Source organism: Artibeus jamaicensis, unplaced genomic scaffold (assembly GCF_021234435.1).
Source record: "Artibeus jamaicensis isolate MK-2021 breed Jamaican fruit bat unplaced genomic scaffold, CSHL_Jam_final contig_887, whole genome shotgun sequence".
NCBI lineage: Eukaryota > Metazoa > Chordata > Mammalia > Chiroptera > Phyllostomidae > Artibeus > Artibeus jamaicensis.
In genome coordinates this window covers 1,859,449-1,862,269 of record NW_026522003.1, presented here as the reverse complement: position 1 = coordinate 1,862,269, position 2,821 = coordinate 1,859,449, and the positions used below count along the sequence as shown (strand labels likewise).

The 2,821-nt window shown below is 41.2% G+C and overlaps 1 gene segment (V, D, J or C); it reads left to right on the top strand.

Annotated features, from left to right (window-relative positions):
* Positions 1-270: 270 nt before the first annotated feature.
* On the top strand, positions 271-1,220 carry LOC128625798 (T cell receptor alpha variable 26-2-like). The segment is given in 2 exon segments: positions 271-370; positions 823-1,220. Coding segments are annotated over 2 exon segments (438 nt in total).
* The last annotated feature ends 1,601 nt before the right edge of the window (positions 1,221-2,821 follow it).

The following is a 2,821-nucleotide window of genomic DNA, read 5'->3' as shown; positions in this document are numbered from 1 at the left end:
ATCTCTATGGGGATGATGTCACTTATCCAGACTTATTCAAACATAGACGACTTGAAAATAATCCCAATGTAAACCCTCTGAATCAGGATTAGACATTGGAAAAATATGCCTACCCCCTTTCTAAATGATGTTTAATTTAGGTCCAATGCCAACACAGCAGCCACTAGCACAGCCTCACCCAGGATGCCTGCCTGGGGAAACACCCAATTGAAAGCTCCCTGGGTGAGGCTGTGCTAGTGGCTGCTGTGTTGTCATTGGAACCTCCCCATACCTAGGATCAGACACAGATTCTGGGCTCTGAGGACCAGAACCCCAGTTTGCACTTGAGCCATGAGACCAGTGATAGGAATCACTCTTTTCCTCACTTTGGGTAAGTGATTTGCATCTGAGAAAGGATGGCTTAGTGGCTAAAGTCAAAGGTCATGTACCTGCTGCTTTTACTTCTCCACTGTATTTGACCAAACTGCTGGGAGGAAATGCATCTTACATGTTTCCATGTGTCTGTGTGTTCTCCAAAGAATATGGGCTTCATGGAGAGAATTTCTCACATCCACTACTCACAGAAGATCCCCTGAGTCACACAGCTCTGAGGCTCTAAGGAGCTTTGGGTTCACTGAGCCCAAGAGTTGTGGAATATAGCAATTGATCTTTGGCCTGTGGCTCTGGACAACTCAATAATAAATACCAGTAATATTTCCCTTGTCCTGTGCAACAAATATGAAAATGCTCATGTATGGGGCATGAACAGAGAGGGGTGTTCTGCAGTACTCATGGCCCTAAATTTGACATTCAGAGCTAATCCATTGTTTCTCATCTCTTCAGGTGTTACAGGTGATGCTAAGTCCACACAGCCAAATGCAGTGGAGAGTACTGAAGAAGGAACAGTGCACCTGCCCTGTAACCACTCCACAATCAGTGGATATGAGGACATATGTTGGTATCGACAGATTCCCCACCAGGGTCCAGAGTATGTGATTCATGGTTCAAAAGGCAATGTGACCAAAGGAACAGCCTTTCTCTACATCACAGCAGACAGAAAGTCCAGTACCTTGATCCTGCCCCAGGTTTCCCTGAGAGACTCTGCTGTGTACTACTGCATCGTGAGAGACCCACAGTGGGAACCATGGGGCTGCACCTGTGCAATATCTCCCTGCAGGGAAGGGGAGCAGCAGCAGCTCCTAAAGGGGCCACTGCACCAGAAACAGCAGCAGAAGAAATAAAAGTGAAAAGAAGACAGTGAGAAAATCAAGGGGGAAAGCCTGAAATAAACCCAGAAGGTGAGGAAGAAGAGCTCATATTATTGAAAGGACATAAAAAGCTTGCAAGGAAACTAAGAATCATAGTTGTAATCCTGCAATGAAGGGGAAAGGAAGTGAGAATTTGCCTGACTCTTTGTTTTAGTCAAATGCTGCTTTGCATGTGGGTCTCACTACAACATGTGAGAACAACCATTAGTTTGTCCTAAAACTTTCATCCTTTGGACCCAGGACAGTGCCCAGGCTCTGGGTGTCACATCATATTAGGTGTTTCAACCTCTCAGAAATGGAAATGAATTTCAGGATCTGAGGTATTTGTCCTTGAGAAAATTTGGAATTTCTTTGTCCCTTATCTGTAGTATACACACTTAGGATTATTTGGGAAAAGGAGTTTAACAAATGGAGGCAAATATTTGGATATTAATTTTTAATTTATTTTAATATTTCCAGCATTACACAAAAATACAATGGATGGCTTTCCTCATTGTATAAAGCTCAAGACACTACATTACTTCATGAAGCAAACCCTAAAGTTTAAACCCAACTCTGCCCCCTCCATTCCATTTTCTCTCCAACCTCTATGACCCATTCTGACTGTTTTGAGTGTCCTGACAGTTATGCTTCTTTTCCTTTTACAAGGATACTTCTAGAAAGGTCTACCCAATTTTCTACATAAGTTGGATCATACCATTGGATTTCTTTGGAACTTGCTTTTGTTTTTTAATTTAAATAATTTTTAATATGAGCTTATACATAAACATACAATATGTGAACTATAGATTCCTTGTATAATAACTTGCATACCTTCATAATATTTCAATATTTTGTATGTCTTAGTTTTCATAATCTGAATCATAAATCAACAACAACCAGTCCAGAACATATCCTGTCATGTAATATGAAAAATAGAGACATTTACTGAAGAAGAAACAAGAGACAAGAAATATTTCATGCAGAACAATGACACTTGAGTTCCCATCAAATTAGGCACCTTGGGACCTCACACAATCCTTCTAATCACCATCAGCTGCCCCATAGTATTTTCTTGAATCTCATCAACAGCCTAAAATTTCTTCCCTTTCAAAGTTTATCTTAGTTTTGGGAAAAGCCAGAAGTCACTGGTCACCATATCTGGGCTGAGGAGAGTTGAGTCACCTGGGTGAATTGGTGTTTTAGCAAAAACTGCATGAGACGTGCTGCATGAACAATCACATTGTTGTGATGAAGCTGCCAATCAGCAGTTACCCATACCCACGGCCTTCTGAATCATCAAAATTGTTTCCAGGAAGAAATGTTCAAGTTTAATCTGAAATATGGTGCAGATTCATTGCTCTGTTTGCTCAGTCATTTAGAATGCAATGGCCACACAGTACACATGCTCACTCAGTGGCATTTACCATCCCCACTGGCTAGTACAGTGAACTTGTCATTGTTCACACATGCATATTCCAGTACATTCTATTTGGCTGCCAATTTGCATCGATGTAGCACAAACTGTCCTCATTATATTAACAATGGCTTGACTTTTGCCAGACAGACTTTCGTGTATGTACAAATGTACAAGT